Source organism: Chiroxiphia lanceolata, chromosome 6 (genome assembly GCF_009829145.1).
Source record: "Chiroxiphia lanceolata isolate bChiLan1 chromosome 6, bChiLan1.pri, whole genome shotgun sequence".
Taxonomy (NCBI): domain Eukaryota; kingdom Metazoa; phylum Chordata; class Aves; order Passeriformes; family Pipridae; genus Chiroxiphia; species Chiroxiphia lanceolata.
The window spans coordinates 60,988,762-61,006,202 of NC_045642.1; the positions used below are offsets into that span (position 1 = coordinate 60,988,762).

The 17,441-nt window shown below is 53.8% G+C and overlaps 2 protein-coding genes and 1 long non-coding RNA gene across 6 annotated transcripts in view; all 3 read left to right on the forward strand.

The window, feature by feature from the left end:
* SLC35F4 (solute carrier family 35 member F4) overlaps positions 1-5,128 on the forward strand; it is a 118,537-nt gene extending 113,409 nt beyond the window's left edge. For all 4 annotated transcript variants that reach the window (XM_032691919.1, XM_032691921.1, XM_032691923.1 and 1 more), the window contains 4 exons: positions 439-564; positions 1,275-1,467; positions 3,038-3,127; positions 4,674-5,128. In XM_032691919.1, the coding sequence (XP_032547810.1) occupies positions 439-564; positions 1,275-1,467; positions 3,038-3,127; positions 4,674-4,915 (651 nt within the window). In that variant the 3' untranslated portion in view covers positions 4,916-5,128. The remainder of the gene's footprint in view (positions 1-438; positions 565-1,274; positions 1,468-3,037; positions 3,128-4,673) is intronic.
* A 2,593-nt stretch (positions 5,129-7,721) lies between these two features.
* Positions 7,722-8,496, forward strand: LOC116788809. The gene is made up of 3 exons (XR_004357771.1): positions 7,722-8,029; positions 8,269-8,333; positions 8,448-8,496. It is a non-coding gene; the product is annotated as an uncharacterized LOC116788809 (long non-coding RNA).
* Positions 8,497-8,507: 11 nt separating this feature from the next.
* LOC116788810 lies at positions 8,508-16,169 on the forward strand. The gene is made up of 21 exons (XM_032691979.1): positions 8,508-9,122; positions 9,305-9,441; positions 9,713-9,860; positions 10,102-10,289; positions 10,378-10,515; positions 10,789-10,903; positions 11,074-11,211; positions 11,467-11,643; positions 11,798-11,935; positions 12,303-12,451; positions 12,729-12,876; positions 13,098-13,285; positions 13,382-13,519; positions 13,646-13,760; positions 13,932-14,069; positions 14,325-14,501; positions 14,635-14,790; positions 14,948-15,049; positions 15,174-15,276; positions 15,530-15,574; positions 15,886-16,169. Exons 1-21 carry the CDS (start codon positions 8,508-8,510, stop codon positions 15,975-15,977), a joined length of 3,345 nt encoding a protein of 1,114 aa, XP_032547870.1. The 3' UTR covers positions 15,978-16,169.
* Positions 16,170-17,441: the final 1,272 nt, after the last annotated feature.

Here is a 17,441-nt window from a genome sequence, read left to right on the forward strand (position 1 = left end):
ATTCCAGAAGACAGGAGTCATTCCCCTGGACTAATGTCCAGGAAGTTTGGCTATCTAATGTTTGTATTTCAAGTCAAATTTGGGGTGTTGCTAAATACTTCCCTTGTTGCATAATGGAACACAATGTCTTAGAATTTCTTGATCTTGGAGCCATCTCTCCAAAGGGAATGTTTAGCTGATAAAACAGGTAATGGTGCAGGTCCTGTCAGTAGGTCCCAGCAGAATTTGCAGTGCTATAGATCCATACCACTACCAGTGCTCACACTTTTCATTATGCTTCACATCTCTCCCATAATTTTTCTCATTTAAGGGAAAACAAGAAAGCTTCAAGTCAGAGAAAGTAGCCAGTGACACTCATGAGAACCCCACACAGTGAGGATCTCTTCCCACGGGCTGAAGTAGCTCTGAGCTTTACACTACTTTCCTTTGTCTGTGCAGATAGTTGCAGCAATCATGGCAATCACAGGAATTGTGATGATGGCATATGCAGATGGTTTCCAGGGAGATTCAATCATTGGGGTGGCATATGCTGTGGGATCAGCCTCCACATCTGCCTTGTATAAGGTAGGTCACGACTGTTTGTTTGGGTTCTTATATTCACTATTATCAGCTGTTAAAAATGCACAAGTACAAAGAGAGTGGCTGTAAAATAAATATTTTATTTCCTGCATCATTCATGTTGTGACCAGGTGATGTCACCACGTCAGGAAATCCACCATGAGGGTAATTAGTTGTCACCTGCCAAATATTCGGGGTGGCTTTGCTTTATGAGTCTTCAATGAAATCTTCATTGCTGTGCTATAAGGAGTTTCAGACCATTTTTTAATCGTGCCAATGCCGTTTAAAAACAGTGTTTCAAAGGGACTTTCCATGTGCAGAATGGAGAGCCTGGATGTGGGATGTGCTGCTTTCCCCGAGTGGGAATGCAGGGCTCACCCCAGGCCTGCACTGCACATGCTGGGCTCCTGCTGGGCTTGGAGCCCTGGTGTGAGCTCAGTACACTTGAGAATGCTTGGATGCAGTGGCTGCTCTGGAAGGTGAGGGATGGAAAAGGCAGAGTCGTCTCAGAAACAGGTTGGGCTGAGCGTGGCTGTGTTTATTTTCGGCTTGAGGAGAGTGAAGTGTGTGTGAATTTTGGAGTTTGTTGTAGTGGGATCAGAATTTGCCTCCCAGCTTTAGAGTTTGCTCGTGTTGGTAATGAATTTGTGCAGGAGAACTTTGCTCCCATGAACTGTCATGACTTCTAAACCCCTCCTCTCTCCTCTCTTTTGCAGGTTTTGTTCAAAATGTTCCTTGGAAGTGCAAACTTCGGGGAAGCAGCTCATTTTGTGTCTACCCTGGGCTTCTTCAATTTCATCTTCATCTCTGTCACCCCAATCATACTGTATTTTACAAAAGTGGAGTACTGGTACCCTTTCTCTGCTGTGCCCTGGGGTTACCTGTGTGGAGTAGCTGGCCTCTGGTTAGGTATGTGATAAAAAAAAAAATACTCATTTTTCCAGCTCTTTTCTCCCCACCAATACAAAATTAGCCTCTGGCACAAACAATTCCCCCCTGTCCTCCTAAACATCAGAGCTCTCTTACAGATTAAGTCTGGTCCCAGTGCAAATTGGTACTCCTTGGAAATGATTTATATTTTTCATTATTCTTAATGAAATAATACTAACAATTAATATATAATTAATAATTAATATATAAGTGATAATTATAATTAATAATTAATAGTGATAATAATAGCAGGGAGTAAACATGAAGCATCCATACTGATGGTTCACTTTTTCATCCCTACTGTAGTTCCAGACCAATTCCCCTGTCTCTGGAATAGCTTGACTGCTCTAAATCCCATTTCAAAGGGCTGTGTGTTCTCAGTGTCTTCCTGGCACACTCTGTGGGGTGTTTGTGCACTGACACATGGATCCCCAGTGCTGGGGCACCTTTCTGTGGGTGCTGCAGGTGCTGGGCAAGGCTCACACAGCCCTTCCTGAGCCACAATTGCCATTCTACAGCCAGGCACAGTATCTGTTGGATTCAGCCCGGGGGCGTTTTAATTTCCAGATATAACAACATCCTTTCCTTTAGTAAAGTCTCTGTTATTTCATAATTGAAGAGGTTTCTGTCTCCACTACACGTTTATCAAATGGGAGCAAAGAGAATGCCTGGTACACAGGGCTAATTTATCACCCATCAATCTACCAAAGTGTATAAACCCAGCCATGAGGGAACAACCTCATGGAGCAGACAAGGATGAGCAACTCTGTGCTCCTTTTATGTAAGGGACTCAGCAGCAGGACTGAGTGACCAGAAGAAAATTTTTGGAAGTTTCTGCAGCTTGCTTTTGATCTCTCAAGGAAATTGTAGCTGGCTGGTAATGCTGTCATGTAAAAAACAAACAAACAAACAAAAAAAAACAAACAAAAACAAACAAAAAAAAAGCCAATCCATAAATTTAAGGTGGTGAATATTTTTATTTCCGTCAGATTTCATTTTGCCTTCAACATGGCACCAAGGCCTTGGTCTTGCCCCAGTCTGCTTAGTTTGCAGTTAATTTCGTCAGCTAATTGTGTTTAGTGTCCTTTAGAGTATGAGTTCCTATTGCTGTCACCTTTGGGGTGTGGTCCAGGTGGAGGGTGTGCAGCCTTTTGTGGAGGAAATGTCCCACTGAGACAAGGACATCACAGCCTCAGCCAAGAGGGCAAGCTGGGATCACCACCCTTCTGGTAGGGGAACAAATGAAGGTTTCTGGCAGCAAAATCAGGTTGTTTGTATCTGATTAAAGCTTGGGAAAAGCCATGAAATATGTGTGATAACCTTGGTATTACAGTTTATGAAAGGCCATCCAGCCCTTCTCATTACTCCATTCAGAACTTCCCCTCATTTCACACTCCTAAATAAGAAAAACAAAATCACTCACTTTGTGACAACTACGTAATTGTGGTGTGGATACTGATATCACCCTTGTAGGGTCAAGTGGAAGAGAAATATCTCACTCTAGTGTTTTTCCCTGTAATCATGTGTGATTTGCTCTGTTTTTCCCTAGCTTTCAATATCCTGGTTAACGTTGGTGTCGTGCTCACGTACCCCATCCTGATCTCCATCGGCACAGTGCTCAGCGTCCCTGGAAATGCAGGTACCACGGCTGGTGGTGGAAAAACAAGCCCACGGGCACACAGACAGCACAAGCAGTTTATTGTCCAAATACTCAAAATCTGTTGTCATCAGGGCAGGGTGTATACGTGGAAATTTATTCCAGAGTCCTGTCTTGTTGAACAGCCTCTGCCTCTGCTCTTCCACCCTCTCAGCCTCGCCGCTCCTGGGATTTGAGCGTGTTTTCAAAGAAGCATCTATTTTTAGGGGGATGCAGGTCAGAGCTGCAGAACAGTCAGTACCTGAAGGAGGCTGCTCAAGGGCTCAGGTGCCCTCTTGGTGCTGGTTGTGGGTCTGGGCAGCACCAACTCCAGCTCTCTGACCCACATCCTGCTCTCTCCCAGTCCCTGGTCTGTGCAGCCCAAGGAAACATTCTGCTGATGCAAACTGTTGAAGATAAAGAGTTACCATAAAGTACCTTCCCTCTCAGAGCAGAAATCATGGAATCATACATTCATTAATGTTGGAAAAGACCTCCAAAAGCTCCAAGGAGATTGGAGGTTGGACCTCCAAGTCAAACCTTCCACAAAATACCCCCATGGCCACTTAACAATATAGTGAAGTGCCATGTCTACTCATTTTTGAACACTTTCAGGCATGGTGACTCCACCACTTCCCTGGGGAGCCTGTTCCAGTCCTTAACCACTCTTTCAATTAATAAATATTTTCTAATATCCAACCTGAGGCCATTTCCACTCGTTACCTGAGAGGCAAACACCCACCTGCCTACAACCTCCTCTCAGGGAGTTGTAGAGAGTGAGAAGGTCACCCCGAGCCTCCTTTTCTCCAGGCTGAACTCCCCCAGCTCCTTCAGCTGCTCCTCATAGACCCTTTCACATGGAAACCTTGAGGCTTGGATCCCACAAGGCTTCCTCAGAGCCTGCACGAGGTGGTGAGGGATGGAAGAGATATGGCACTTCCAGTACTGTGCTGTCAGGTCAAAGCTGTTCTCTGAACTGAGGGAGCTGCTCACTCTGGAGATCTGAGAGCTACACGGCCACCGTCACAGCCAGAGAGCAGCACACGGGTCACAGAGACGTGCCAGGCTGCTCTGATGCCATCATCCATCTGTTGGAAATCAGAGACAAGGAAAAAACTAACAAAGACAATTCAGAAATTGTGCTGAAACTCTCTCTGTCTGGGAAAAAAGATAACAAAAAGACTGAAAATGCGGATTAATTACCATGTGAAGCGAGCAATCAATAACCAATAGAAGATAGAATACTAATTAATGAAGAGGATTATGAAATTTATAGCCAGTGAACATTAATTCCTTTGCTAAAAATGCAAAAATAGTGAAAAGTATTGAAAGTGGGTGTGTGTGTCTGGTGGAGTGACCCCACAAGCACCCCGATAATAATAGTAATAGATTATTATTAAAGTATATAAACGCATAGAAATAACAAGGCAATAAAGTAATGCCTGCTTTCCAATACTAAAAAAATAGCTACAGAGTTCGATTTATCCTGGTTTTGGTGACACATCCCACTGCTGGTTTGATGTTGTTGTTGTTGTTTCCTTCCCCGCAGCCGTGGATCTGGTGAAGCACAAAATGATCTTCAGCGTGGTGAGGTTGGGAGCCACCATCATCATCTGCATCGGGTTCCTGCTCATGCTGCTCCCCGAGGAATGGGATGAGATAACCCTGAGGTTCATCAACAGCCTGAAGGAGAAGAAGAGTGAGGATCACACCGACGAGATCACAGAGTCCAGCGTCCACACGAGGAGCAGGAGCAGAGCTAACGGGACAGTGTCTATACCACTGGCTTAGGGCTGGTGGACCTCCCCTGCACGCAGATGTATATTCTGTGAATATAGCTGAAATCCCTTCACCACCTGTATGCTTAAAAAAAAAATGACATTTAACCTGAACAAGGGATGGACTGTAAGATAAGAGAAATACATCTATAATAAATGTTTACATTTATACACTTATCGAGGAACGGGTGTAAATAACTACAATAAAATGTTTTGTAATAAAAAAGACATTTCTGCTGGCGTCTCAGTGAAGTGGTGGGTTTAAAATGTGGATCAAGTTTACATCATTTATCTCCTTTTGCTTGCCAAAGGAGAGGCATTCTCAGGGATACAAATCTTGGATATTTCCAGCCAAATCTCAGAATTGAACATCTCGACTTGCCTTCAATAAGGTGACCTTTCAGCAAGGTACTAGGTTTGGAAAACCATTTCAAACCTCTCCTGGCATTTTTGAGAATTCATTTATGAAAGACCCTGATGTTCTTGGTTACATTTGGAAGTATTATCAGAAAATATCAGCAAAACATGAAGCCTCCATCCACGCTGAGCTGTGCCTCTTTCTAACACCACCTTTCTAGAATTGGTGCTGGGATTTGGATGCCTTTGGTAAAGCCAAAAATGGTTTTATTCATCTTTTTTCCCCCAGAAAAGCTGCACTCCCAGCTGCACAACAAGCTGCTCAGGAGAGATAGAACACCCCAGACTGCCAGCGTTCCTGGGAAATTCCTATTTTCAGTTCCTATTTTCTAGGACTTTGGGACAAACTAATATTTTTCTTTACCTCCACTGTGGAAAAGTCTTTCCAAAGCCAAAACAAATCAAACAACCTTCCAGTCCCTTCCCTAAGCCTGTTGCTGTGTAATTTAGGCTGGCTTACAGCATTCCAAGGACTGACCATGCAAGACTGTCTTTATTTGAGAGCACTTGATATGCAGACAAGCATTTTTTTCCCTTTTTTTTTTTTTTTAAGGGAGAATAGAAACAACTGGAAAGTATCACAGGTTGCTGAGCTGTGCTGGCTCTACTGCCCACAGTTTGTAAGTTTGATTAGCAGCTAGAAGGAGTTTTTTTGCTTGTGGGTATTTTTTTTTTATATAGATAATATTTCTGCCAGGAAAAAATAGTCATGTAAATAATAACAAAGGCACTTTTTGTATTTTATTCTTCCCTTTGAGTTTTTTTTTTATCCTTTAATGTTCATGTCCAAACTGTTCCTTGCAACCAGCAGAGCTGAAAAAGTACTTGTGTATATTTAAAAAATCCACAGTTGGGCTCCTTTACCACATGGCTGAAGAATTAGGGCTGTAGAAACCAACCCAAACCAACTGTTCTCTGTGCATTAAACTCAGAAGTGTAAGGTTTGGATACACTTTTACAGCTCCTTGTCTGCTGCTTTTGAAAGGAGCTAGACATAGAAAAATATCCTAAAAAAGCAAAGTCTATAGAACAGGAGATACTGGTGGGACAACACCAATGGGCTGAGAGCACACAGCATATGGCAGCTTGGACACCACCTCAAGTAGGTTTTGGAGTTGATATATTCATTTACATTACTAGATTAGGGGATGTGTTTTGCTGAAATTTTAGCTCCTGCCAAACTGAATACATGGGAAAAACAAAACTTTCATTCAGTATGCATTGGTGAGGATTTTTTGGCAAGCAGACTCATGGAAGCGTCTTCAGGCACAGGACTGGATTCTTCAAGGAACCTCACTGAACTTTAAAGCACCTGTCTGAGTGTCCCTAGGATGAGTGAGAAGGCCTTAGAAAGGATGGAGCACTCCCTCTCTCAACTCCAAATCATCCAATACAGATTTGACTTTGTATTTTTGAGCCCTTCAAAGCTTTCCTGGTCAGTCAGCCCTCTGCAGCAGAGGGAGGATCAGTGTTTTTGCAAAATCCTCCCTTGCTTCGGGTGCTTTTGGAAGACTGAGGGAACTTTTGTTCCTTGAGGGCTTTAATCCCTTACCGGAACTATTTTATTCTTATCCCTTAATAAAAAACCCTTTGCAAACCAAACAGTGCCAGGTTTTTTTGGTTCTGTTTAGTTTTTGAAATTGACTCTCAATGGATCAAGTGAAGGCAAATGAGTTGCTGCTGATTTCTGTGCAGCCGTGGACAAAGAGGTCAGAGCAGCATTCATGCCCTTGCCCACACGTTGCTCATCTGTGTCACAGCCCCCTGTTTAGATGGCCACCAGCCAGGACTTCTCCCAACGAGGCCATGCCAGCTTCTGTGGAGGCTCCGTGCCCTTCCCACTGCTGCTGTGTCGGTAGCTGAGGGGGTTCCTTCTGCTGCCATGAGCGGGTACAGGAGGGGAGTGTTTGCTCCTTTTTGGAGCTGTTCCTAAAGTTCACATCCAGCTGTCTCAGATGCTTTAGGGAATGCATTCCTTCCAACCTGGGGCAGGTTGGCCTTGTTGGGGGAGGGCCCAGGGCCTGTGGCAGTGTGTCACAGGGCCCTTTGTGACATGATGGCTGTCGTCAGTGGGATGGGACAGGGCAGGGTGTCCAAGGGTCCTTTGTGACACATCCTGATATAGGTGTTTGTCGTCAACGCGGCCGCGCCACAGTGCTCGGAGCACGCGTCTGGTCAGGACGGGAGAGAGCGGTGCTGAGAGGAGTCTCCTCGCAGCCAACTCGTTCGTTGCTGACCCGAAGCAATTCCGAGAGTTCTTTTTCTTACAAGTTCCCTCGAGGCCAAACCACAGGAGTCGGTGACGCGGAGGTTTTTCCGAGGCATCCGCACTCCCTGTGGGAGTGGCCCTCGAGGCCAGGCCACGGGCCTTGGTGACCCGGAGCTTTTCTGGGCATCACCAGTCCCTGTGGAAGGTGCCTACGAGGCCAGACCACGGGACTTGGTCACCTGCAGTCCCTGTGGAAGGTGTCCTCGAGGCCAGACCACGGGACTTGGTCACCTGCAGTCCCTGTGGAAGGTGCCTTTGAGGCCATTTTGTGAGATTTGCCCACCAGGGTATATTCCAAGGCATCTCTCGTGCAAGTTCCCTTGATACCACACTGTGGGATGGCGGGGAGATGCTTCAGCCTGTTCAGGCTGCTGAGGAGGAAGAACAGGAGAGGCCCAGGGGTGGCCCCAGCACAGCAAGCTGAGGAGCCCCTGCAGCAGGGTGAGTGCTGGAGCTGGGCCACAGGGCTGGTGGCTGCAGCCAGCTTGGCCCCTTCCTGTCCCCTGTGGACACGCCCAGGGAAAGGGAGAGGGGAAGAGGGGCCCAGGCTGACCCCCAGCATCCCTGCTCCATCCACTGGGCACCCCAGGGCCAGCCCTGCCTCTGGAGTGCAGGGCTGGGCTGTGTTCCCTGGCCTCTCCCGCAGCCCCTCAGCTCTGCCTGCGCTCGCTCTTTGACAGATCCAGGCCAGGAGCGGAGAGAGGAGCAGGACCGCCCCCGTGGCCGCTTCCGCAGAGCAGTTCAGGTACCTGCAGCCATCCCCCCCTGGGCTGGGCCTGCTGTCCCTGCTCAGCCTGGTACTGCTGGTGGAGCGCTCCCTCGGACTTCCCTCTCTTCCCTGCCCTTTCTTGTCCTGCAGAGGTTGCTGAAAATCATGCGCATTCGGCGCAGAACACCCAGGACACCAGAACCTGAGCTCATGGCAGAGCCTGACACCAGGCCAGCTGAGCTCAAGGAGAAGCCTGATGGCAGCACCGCGCTGATTGATCGTATGGCAACCTCTGACACCGCTGTGACCGAGGACACGGCCAACCCTGACACCGCACTGGCCGATCTCATTGTGAAGGACGACACAGAGCCCACTCATTGCACAGCAAAGCCCGACACCGCTTTGGCTGACGACACAATCGGCTCTGACACCGCAGCCACAGATGTCATGGCCAAGGCCGACATGGCGCCGATGCCAGTTGATGGCACATCACACTCTGACGCGGCACCGATGGACGGCACAGCAAAGCCTGACACCGCTTTGGCTGGTGACACAACCGGCTCCACCACTGACCTTGTGGCACAGGCTGACATCACACCGATGCCGACTGAGGGCACAGCAAGCTCTGATGAGGCACCGATGGATGATGCAGCAAACCCTGAGACTGCCATGACCGATGCTGAAACCACAACAAGGGATCTCATGGCAGAGGGTGACACCACGAGTGAGGGCATCGGAAACACTGACACCACGCCAGCTGAGAGTGTGACTGATGCTCCCAATCTGCACTTTTTGGAGGGGAAAGGTGTCTCCAATTGGAAGCCAGTAAGCAGCCTGTGGCCAGGGTTGAAGTCCCCCAGGGGTTTTGTGGCCTCTCAAGCCGGGTCCGCTGGTCCCCTAAGCCTTTGAGGCCAGCAGAGTGTGGTGGGAAGGGAGGCACTTCTCGGGGAAGCTGGGCAACCTGCTCCCTCTGGCAGCTCCCCAACTCTCCTCCACTGCCTCTCCAGGTGCCAGCCATCGTTTGGTCCATCCACCACGACCTGACGTTCCACGTGTCTCCTCCCACTGACATCTGCAGGCTCGCTGAGGCACACCCACTTGATGTGGTGATGACTCTCCTGCGCTGCGCCCCAGAGTGTGACAGGTACAGGGCTCAGCTGCCTTGCTGGCTCAGGGATCACCAACCCTTAGAACCCCTCATCCTGGAGAGCCTGTCCCATGTGGTCTGCCAGACAGATGGAGACTTCCAGGACCCTCAGGCCCCTCCATTTCCCAGCCTGTCAGCCCCCAATCCTACTGCCATGTGCCCTCCCTGCCACTCAAGGCACCGTGGCTCTGTTACATGGGCCTCCACAGTTGCCCATGCCACAGTGCCGGGGCTGAGACCCCCCTGACGCAGAGCTCTGGCTCCACAGAGCTGCTGCACTGATGTGGAGAAGCATCGGCTCCTCGGGAACAGTAGTGGAGAAGGTGCTGCCAGTATTGTTCCGCGTGATGGAGGATTGGCCAGTGCACGGAATGTCCACCTCGGATGGCGACAACAGAGATGTGTTTGCCCTGGCTGTGAGTTTCTAGAAGTGGCCTTTTCTCCTCCTCACATCGCCTCTCCCGTGGCTCTCCATCCTCCCCTACCCCTGCATCTCCCTGCCTCAGGCCTTGGGCTGCAAATGTGGCTGAGGGGCAGGTTCAGGGACACCAGGCAGGCTGCTTCCCCTGCCTCTCCCCTGGCCTCTCCCTCCCACATTCGGGCCCTGACACATGGACCTCTCGCACTGAGCCCTGTCTCCATGTGCTTTGATTGCAGGCAACCCTGGCACTGTGGCTGATCATCCAGGAGCCCAAGTGCCAGGATGCAGTCATGAATTACATCCCCCCCCTGCTCGTGGCTCTGCTGTTCCAAGTGTCCATGAGCACAGAGCAGGTGCCAGAAGAGGTGAAAACCTTCTGGAGGGGATGCCTGGAGCAACATCACCTTCCCACCGAGCCCAACAGGTGCTCCATCCCTGTCCTCTCTCCCTGCCATGCCCTTGAGGCTGGGGCCGGGGCTCCCAGCATGACCTGGCCTTTGCTCTGCACACAGGTTCTTGGTAGAGACCATCAAGGCCCTGCTGTGCCATCTGCCGTGGGAGGATATTTGGATGGCAAGGAAGCGCAGTCTTGCCTGGGACCCACTTGTGAATTCTGACACCCATCACTATGCAGTGGGTCTGCATGTCAGGTGAGACAATCTTGTCCCTGCTGCTCCCATCATCTCTACCCAGGGCACCGGGCACTCCACACAGCTCCCGTGGGCATGGGCCAAAGGGCCTTGGCCCCAAGGAATGGCCGAGCAGCTTGGAAAAGGCTGCGGGAGGCGGGTGCACAGCAGGAGCCACCTGCCATAGTGCCCATGTCCCATCCTGGGCTGCTGGGGAAAGACCAGGACTCTGTGAGTCAGTGCTGGGAGAGCTTTGCCCACCCTGCTCAGGGTTCATGCTTTTCCCCCTGACAGGGAGATGCGCCGCCAATTGACCCCCTCCCATTCCCCACTGGCAATCCACCTGCTGGGGCTGCTCAGCACTGAGGACCCCCGTTGGGAGCTGCCTGCCCTGGAGTTCCTTGTGGAGGTGAGCCCAATGGCGAGCGCTGCCTGGCTCGGCTGCCTCCCCCTCTCTGCCCTCTCACAGCCGCAGCTGCCCGGGATGGTGCCTGCGCCCTGTGCTGCTGCCTGGGCCCAGCCCTGGTGGCTCCAGGCTCCTGCTTCCAGGGCACCCCATCACTGCTCTCTGCCTTCCAGGTCCTGGACTATCTGGACACAAGGAGATGTCAGAGCAGTGTTGAGCAGATCCTGTCAAGGCACCTGCAGAGCGAGTGCTCAGAGAGACGTCGCCTGGCTCTGCGAGGCCGCATGGTGCTCTGGATGAATCTGTCAATGGTGAGAAGGGGACACCCGGCTCAAGCCACACGGGCAGCCTGGGGCTGGGGAAGGCAGTCCCTTGGGCTTGGCTGGGCTTTAGGAACTGTGGCAGCTGCTCCCAGCTCTCCTGCCTCCCTCTTCTGCTGCCTGGGCCCTGTAGGACAGGCCTTTGGTCTCGGGGGCCCGGGGCAGCAGCGTGGGGTTGCACCACCAGAGAGCTGTTGGTGGGGCAGCTGTTCAGGGCTTGACAGCACAGCACTGTGTTCCACACAGGCCCAAAGCATCTGCAGCCTGTCTCAACACCTCCTGGAGCTGCTGCCTGATGAAGATGGAGACGTGGTCATGATGACCCTCTCTGTGTTTGTGAATGTGCTCCGGGACAGAGACATTCGAGCATTCATCTCCACTGCCCCCAAGCTGGCTGAGGCGCTCCGGCCACTCTTTGACAACGTAAGGCTCTGTGCCCCCCAGCCACGGGCACTGGCTGCTGCCAGGAAACTTTGTGCTCTGTGGATGTTCAGGCCTGTGCCTGGACCTGGTTGACCTGGAGCGTCCAGTGCTGAGGTCTTTTTCTCCTCTTCTTCTCCTCTGCACCCATGTGTAGCTGTCCTCCTTTTGCTTCTTCCAAACGGTGATGGAGGTACTGGTGGAAGGGGGAACAAAGCCCTTGGAGATGCAGATGCACCAGATCCTGGTGCTGTGGTTCTTCCTGCAGTATGATGAGCACCAGTGCGTGGCAGAGGTGAGCACTTGTGGGCTCTGGGGTCCCCGTGGCAGTTGCTGGGCTGCCTCCTGCCCTGGGGTTTTGTGGGCTCCAGCCTCCTCCTGGCCAGGGACAAAGACCTGGCCACAGAAACTCAATACAGCTGCCATTCCAGATTTTTAGGGAGGGCAAGTGTGTCTGTAAGTAAGCAGCGTGTGGCCAGGGCTCAAGTGCCCCAGGGGTCTCGTGGCCTCCCGTGCCAGGTCCGCTGGCCCCTAAGCCTTTGAGGCCACACTGTGTGGTGGGAAGGGAAGCACTGTGTGGTGGGAAGGGAAGCACTTCTCAGGGAAGCTGGGCAACCTGCTCCCTCTGGCACCTCTTCAACTGTCCCCCACTGCCTCTCCAGGTGCCGACCATTGTGAGATCCATGCACCAGTGCCTCACCTCCCACATGGCTCCAGGTGTCAGGATGCACACCAACATCTGCAGGCTCGCTGAGGCACACCCACGGGATGTGGTGATGACTCTCCTGCGCTGTGCCCCAGAGTGTGACAGGTACAGGGCCCAGCTGCCTTGCTGGCTCAGGGATCACCAACCCTTAGAACCCCTCATCCTGGAGAGCCTGTCCCATGTGGTCTGCCAGACAGATGGAGACTTCCAGGACCCTTGGGTCACTCCATTTCCCAGTCTTGGCCTGTCAGCCCACAATCCTACTGCCATGTGCCCTCCCTACCACTCAAGGCACTGTGGCTCTGTCACCTGGGCCCCCACAGCTCCCCAAACCATGGTGCCAGGGCTGAGACTCCCCTGACGCAGAGCTCTGGCTCCACAGAGCTGCTGCAATGATGTGGAGAAGCATCGGCTCCTCGGGAACAACAGTGGAGAAGGTGCTGCCGGTACTGCTCAGAGTGATGGAGGATTGGCCAGTTCACGGAATGTCCACCTCCGATGGTGACAGCAGAGATGTCTTTGCCCTGGCTGTGAGTTTCTAGAAGTGGCCTCTGCTCCTCCCCAGGTTACCTCCCCCACCCCTACATCTCCCTGCCTCAGGCCCTGGGCTACAAATGTGGCTGAGGGGCAGGTTCAGGAGCACCAAGCAGGCTGCTCCCCCTGCCTCTCCCCTGGCCTCTCCCTCCCACACTCGGGCCCTGACACATGGACCTCTGGCACTGAGCCCTGTCTCTGTGTGCTTTGATTGCAGGCAACCCTGGCACTGTGGCTGATCATCCAGGAGCCCAAGTGCCAGGACGCAGTCATGAATTATGTCCCCCACCTGCTCGTGGCTCTGCTGTTCCAAGTGTCCATGAGCACAGAGCAGGTGCCAGAAGAGGTGAACAGCTTCTGGAGGGGATGCCTGGAGCAACACCGCCTTCCCACCCAGCCCAACAGGTGCTCCATCCCAGCCCTCTCTCCCATGGCCTCTGCCATGCTCTTGGGGCTGGGGCCAGGGCTCCCAGCATGACCTGGCCTTTGCTCTGCCCACAGGTTTTTGGTCCAGACCATCAAGGCCCTGCTGTGCCGGCTGCAGTGGGATAATGAGGTGGTGTCAGTGGAGCGCAAGTGTGGCTGGGACACGCTCGTCTGTGCTGACACCCAGCACTATGCAGTGGGGCTGCTGGCCAGGTGAGACACCCTTGTCACCGCTGCCCCCATCATCCCTGCCCTGGGCACGGGCCACCCCACACAGCCTGCTGGGGGAGCTTTGCCCACCCTGCTCAGGCTCCATGGTTCCTTCTTTCCCCCTGACAGGGAGATGCGCCACGTCTTGGTCCCTTTCTATTCCCCCATGGCAATCCACCTGCTGGGGCTGCTCAGCACTGAGGACCCTCGTTGGGAGCTGCCTGCCCTGGCCCTCCTTGTGGAGGTGAGCCCGATGGCGAGCGCTGCCTGGCCCGGCTGCCTCCCCCTCTCTGCCCTCTCACAGCCGCAGCTGCCCGGGACGGTGCCTGCGTCCTGTGCTGCTGCCTGGGCCCAGCCCTGGGTGGCTCTGGGCTCCTGCTGCCCGGGCACCCCGTCACTGCTCTCTGCCTTCCAGGTCCTGGACTATCTGGACGGGAGTAAATATCATGACAGGGTCCTGCCCATCCTGTCGAGGAACCTGCAGAGCCAGTGCCCAGAGAGGCAGCGCCTGGCACTCAGAGGCCTCCTGGTGCTTGCTGTGGATCCCTCAATGGTGAGAAGGGGACACCCGGCTCAAGCCACACGGGCAGCCTGGGGCTGGGGAAGGGAGGCGCTTGGGTTTGGCTGGGCTTTGGGAGCTGTGGCAGCTGCTCCCAGCTCTCCTGCCTCCCTCTTCTGCTGCCCAGGCCCTGTAGGACAGGCCTTTGGCCTCTGGGGCCTGGGGCAGCAGCGTGGGGTTGTGCCACCACAGAGCTGTTGGTGGGGCAGCTGTTCAGGGCTTGACAGCACAGCACTGTGTTCCACACAGGCCCAAAGCATCTGCAGCCAGTCCCAACACCTCCTGGAGCTGCTGCCTGATGAAGATGGAGAGCTGGTCGTGATGACCCTCTCTGTGTTTGAGAGTGTGCTCCGGGATGAAGACATTCAGGGATTCATCTCCACTGCCCCCAAGCTGGCTGAGGCGCTCCGGCCACTCTTTGACAACGTAAGGCTCTGTGCCCCCCAGTCACGGGCACTGCTGCCAGGATACTGTGCCCTGTGGATGTTCAGGCCTGTGCCTGTTCCTGGTGGGCCTGGAGCATCCAGTGCTGAGGTCTTTTTCTCCTCTTTTGGCCCAGGACAACACCCACGTGCAGCTGCTCTCCATTCGCCTCTTCCGAGAGGTGATGGAGGTGCTGGCGGAAGAGGGAACACAGCTCTTGGAGACGCAGGTGCACCAGAGCCTGGTCCCACTCTTCATCCATGGGCATGATGAGATCCAGTGCGTGGCAGAGGTGAGCACTCGTGGGCTCTGGTGTCCCTGTGCACAGGGCTGGGCTGCCTCCTGCCCTGGGGCCTCAAGGGCTCCAGCCTCCTCCTGGCCTTGGCTCAGGGACACAGGGGCTGTGCCCTGGGCTGTGGTGCCATGTCCCGCTCTCTGCTGCTCTGCAGGCCTCTCGAGAAGTGCTGCTTTGCGCTGCAAGGTTCCTCAAGAGAAGGGACCTGGAGAAGCTGCTGAGGAAAGAGCAGCACTTCAAGTTCTGTGATTGCCTGGTAAGGATGACCCCGAAGGTCCAGCCCCAGGCTGGACAAGCCCCAGGCCCCGATGCCCAGTGTGCGGGGCTGGCCCTGTGTCCCTGCCACTGCTGCAGCCACAGACACCCCCTGCTCTCTGCAGATGGACAAGGACGTGAGCCGAAGGGCTGAGCACCTGCACCAGGCCCTGCCCTACCTACAGAGCCCACAGCAGCCCCTGCGAGAGGCGGCCGTCAGGTTCATGGGTGAGCCACAAGCCCGCGGTCCCTCCCCGCCCCGCTGCAGCTCGGCCCCAGCCCCGGCTGCTCCAGAGGCAGCAGGATGAGGCCCAGGGATGTGCTGGGAGCCCCGAGTGCCCTGGCGGCTGCTGCCACCCTCTGCCAGCTGCGCCCTTGGGTGTCCCAATGCAGGAAGGCCCCGGGCTCAGCCCTGCCAGGCCAGGAGACTGTGGGTGGGGGAGCTGTGCTGCTGGGGCCCTGACACGCTCTCTGTTCCCAGGGATCGCTGCCTGGCACATGAAAGACCTGCAGCTCCTCATGAGGGGTGAGTGAGGACAGTGGGCTCTCACTGGGGGCTGGCAGGGAGGAGCACAGACCCTGGGCAGGGAGCTGCAATCCCTGCCCCACCTGCATGGGGCTCTGCTCCCTGCATGGACAAGGGGCACTGTGGGCAGAGCAGGGACACATTTCAGGGTCACAGGGGGGATTGGGGGCCAGCACCTTCCCACTCATCCTGTTGACCCCTGCTCCCTCCTGGTCATGGCAAGAGCTGGCTGGGATGGCCCCGACAGGAGGGTCTCCTCGGGTTCCCACACATCCAGGCTCTGACCGTGGCTCCGTTCCTCTCTCTTCCAGCCTTTGAAGCCATGAGCCAGGACGACTGCCCGTCCTACTGCACCATGCGGACTGAATTCTTGTCCGCTTTTAGACGGGCAGTAACAAAGTAATCTCCAGCCACACAACCAGCGTCCCTCCAACAGCTCCAGAAGACCAAGGGACGAGACCACTTCTCAGCAGAGCTGGAGATTCAGCTGATGCTGGGCCCAACTGAGCCAGTCGGCAAGGCCAGGCAGCTCCTGGCCTGCCCATCTCAATGGACATCCCCTTCCCAAACCTTCCCTTCCCTTCCCAAACCTTCCCTTCCCAAACCTTCCCAAACCTTCCCTTCTCTTCCCAAACCTTCCCAAACATTCCCTTCCCAAACCTTCCCAAACATTCCCTTCCCAAACCTTCCCAAACCTTCACTTCCTAAACCTTCCCAAACCTTCACTTCCTAAACCTTCCCAAACCTTCACTTCCCAAAACTTCCCAAAACTTCCCAAACCTTCCCTTCCCAAACCTTCCCAAACCTTCCCTTCCCAGCATGGCTCGGCTCGCTCCTGTCCCATCCCTTCCCGCTTTAGCCCAGGGCCGGCCAGCAGGAGCCAGAAGCTGCCTCTGTGAAGAGCCGCTGCCCAGGCCTGAGAAGCGTGGCGGGGACAAAAAGGCTTCCCTTCCCTTTTCTTCCCTTCCCAAACCTTCCCTTCCCAAACCTTCCCTTCCCAAACCTTCCCTTCCCTTCCCAAACGTTCCCTTCCCAAACCTTCCCAAACCTTCCCTTCACAAAGCTTCCCTTCCCAAACCTTCCCTTCCCTAACCTTCCCTTCCCTTCCCAAACCTTCCCTTCCCTAACCTTCCCTTCCCTTCCCTTCTCAAACCTTCCCTTCCCAAACCTTCCCAAACCTTCCCAAACATTCCCTTCCCAAACCTTTCAAAACCTTCCCACCCCTCCCCTTCCCTTCTTCTGCCCACACTTCATCCTTCCCTTTCCCATTACCTTAACAAGCTTCAGCCCTCCCCGTCCCCTTACATTAATAAACATCCGCTTTCTCCCCCTGACCTGTATCTTTGTGCAACTCAATCGCCACAAACCTCAGCCCTGCAGCTCACGGGCTCGCTCCTGTCTTGCTTTTGCCCCTTGCCCCGTGGCCACACACACACAGGGACAAGGGCACTTCAGGCTGACCCTGTCCCTGGGGCTCTGCGACACATTTGAAACTGCTTTAGCACAAGTCCCACCAGCACTTGCTCTCCAGTGCCACAGGGAGCCTGGCAAGCTGGGCACGCACCCACTCAGCAAACTCCCACCAACTCTGCTCTGCCTCAGGCAACACCTCAGCTCAGCCATTGCAGCTGGCCTGGGGCTCTTCTGTCCCACACTCAGTCCCAGCACTGACTGTCTCACAGACAACACCTTCAGCACATCAACCTCAAGCCTATGCCAAGGGGACCTGAGTACTCCCGAACAACAACAGAAGTACCACCAATCTGCTCTATACCTATTCATCAGCCCCTGCAAGCACCCCAAAGCACAAGCATCACACCTCAGCCACAGACCCTGGCTGACAGCAGAAAGCACCAGCCATCTCCTT

What these genes read in the sequence shown, in the direction of transcription:
- LOC116788810 (XM_032691979.1), top strand. Translation starts at nt 8,508, where the DNA reads ATGGCAGAGCCTGACACCAGGCCAGCTGAGCTCAAGGAGAAGCCTGAT. An exon ending in GCAGTGGGTCTGCATGTCAG is followed by an intron (nt 10,516 to 10,788) that starts GTGAGACAATCT and finishes TCCCCCTGACAG; the next exon opens with GGAGATGCGCCGCCAATTGA. An exon ending in CCTGCAGCTCCTCATGAGGG is followed by an intron (nt 15,575 to 15,885) that starts GTGAGTGAGGAC and finishes TCTCTCTTCCAG; the next exon opens with CCTTTGAAGCCATGAGCCAG.